This window comes from Vulpes lagopus, chromosome 20, assembly GCF_018345385.1.
Source record: "Vulpes lagopus strain Blue_001 chromosome 20, ASM1834538v1, whole genome shotgun sequence".
Lineage (NCBI taxonomy): Eukaryota > Metazoa > Chordata > Mammalia > Carnivora > Canidae > Vulpes > Vulpes lagopus.
The window spans coordinates 13,965,896-13,967,960 of record NC_054843.1 but is presented as its reverse complement, the minus strand read 5'-3'; the positions used below and the strand labels follow the sequence as shown (position 1 = coordinate 13,967,960).

At 39.3% G+C, this 2,065-nt stretch overlaps 1 protein-coding gene across 1 annotated transcript; it reads right to left on the bottom strand.

Moving 5' to 3' along the window:
• Window positions 1-1,248: 1,248 nt before the first annotated feature.
• Window positions 1,249-1,746, bottom strand: LOC121479344 (keratin-associated protein 13-1-like). Its single transcript, XM_041734898.1, has one exon. The coding sequence runs from the start codon at window positions 1,744-1,746 to the stop codon at window positions 1,249-1,251; it is 498 nt and encodes a 165-aa protein (XP_041590832.1).
• Window positions 1,747-2,065: the final 319 nt, after the last annotated feature.

The window sequence follows — 2,065 nt, the reverse complement described above, 5'->3', positions numbered from 1 at the left end:
AAGATAAACTTAGAAGACTGGGCTTTTTTCCAAGCTTTGAGCACTCTGCATTCCATTCCTAATTTCAGGGATGTTTGAGGATCTTATAAAATAAAGAATAGGAAAAAAATATTTAAACATTGCTTGTTCTATATGAATATCATGTCTCCGGTTGTTATCGTGCTGTCTACATTAGTTTGTCATGCTATCTGCATCATCTACTATGTGGTTAGTATCTGTGTTACATGTTAGTACCTTCCATTTATAACACTCAGATGTAGGAGAGAAGAATGGTGTAAATAAAGGATACCCAATTTTTATTTCAACATATAGCAGAAATAGTCATTTTCAATGATATTAAAGATTTATCATTTAGCTTATGTTCTCATCTAGTTAGATTCAGTGTATATATTGGCAAAGAACTCAGGTGCAACTTCACACCTGCTGAGTCTAGTTCCTTCCCAGCTAAGTTTGTTCCCAGCTAAGTTGTTCTTATACAAATGGGGATAATTTGAGCAGATTGAAGATAGTAATTGGAGTACAGGGATTTAGTCAATTAAAAAAAATATGTAGCATCCCTTCACTGTGATTAGCTAAAGCTCATAGGTGCTCTTTTTTTCTAAAACTTTACACCCACACACTAGTCTTCCATTTGAATAACCTGCATGCAAAGGCCTCATCATGTAAATCTAAATTTTGTTCCTATACTCCTCAAATTTCTCTGATACTCAATGTCTTTATTATATCTTTGTATGCATAGTCTATATTCATTGTATGAACAAGATATTCAAATCTCTTGAGATTTCATTGAGAAAAAGGCTATACCTAGAAGCTGCAGGCATCCCAGGAACTGCTTAAACGGGGAAATATCCAAACTCTACCAAAATTAGTGCACAGCCATTAAAATCTGAGCTTTCCAAAGCCCATGAACAAAAGCAATGATAACACAAATCCTAGTTGATGCATTACTAATAAATAACAACATTAACAGCATATTTGGATGGCAGTGTAAAGATTTTATTAAAATAAAATCGTTTGACTTTCCATCTATATTTGGGAAAAATGCGAAATCATAAATTCTATCAACAATACCGTTTAATTATTATTAATCTTCTAGTTTGACAGAGTTCTTCTATCAATCAAGGTTTCAGGGTTGATGAGGTAAAGTTGCTGGTGACCAGGAATTATTAGATAATTTTTTAATGTAGGAAATTAAGATAATAGATAATCTCAGGACAGGACCTGTATTTCTCAAATGGATTTTGCTCTTCAACACAATAACTGGTAGAAGCCAGATCTACAGCGTGGCCAGTAAGAAGATGAGCAGAAATTCCTGGAAGGAAAATACATTGGGTGATAGATACTGGATCCATAGCTCAGAGAAGGGAAGCCATAGACTTTATAACCCAGGGGTCGGAAGCCCTGGGATCCATAGCCCAGTGAGTAGCAGCTTCTGGACCCAAGGCCTACAGACCCAGGATAAGTAGTCCACCAGGGACTGCAGACCATGGAGGTCCTTGGGTGGTAGCAGGATGTCTGGCAGGGGCTGGACACCACACACGATGTCTGGAAGCTAGCAGGTTCACAGCACGTCTCCTGACAGCCATTGTAGAGGGAGGATCCCACCTGGCAGGTGCTAGGAGAGCAGACGTCAGTGCGGTAGACCAGGTTGCTGGGGTAGGATGAGCCACACGAGGAGCTGGGGTAGTGCAGGTATCCCCCAAAGGAGCGGGAGGAGAAGTTTCCAGAGCAGCAGCTGTAGGACATGTTGGCAGGAGACGTGAGTTCAGCTGACTGACAGAAGATTCTGTGTTTGAATTTCATCTCTGGACTGGTGCATTTATATATTCTCAGCAAGAGGTGTGGTAACCTACATGGTCATCTTTTTCATAGTTGTGTACCCTCATTTACATATGTGTAACTCCGTAATCTCTGTAATTGCAGGTGAATAGTTTCCCATATCTTGTATTTACAGGTGCTATAATTTTGGTGTTACAGCCAAAGCCAATGAACTGCTCCTATGTCAGAAATACCATGACTGTTTGACATTAATGATCATCCCATTGAGGCAGGAAAGCCCTTCCTT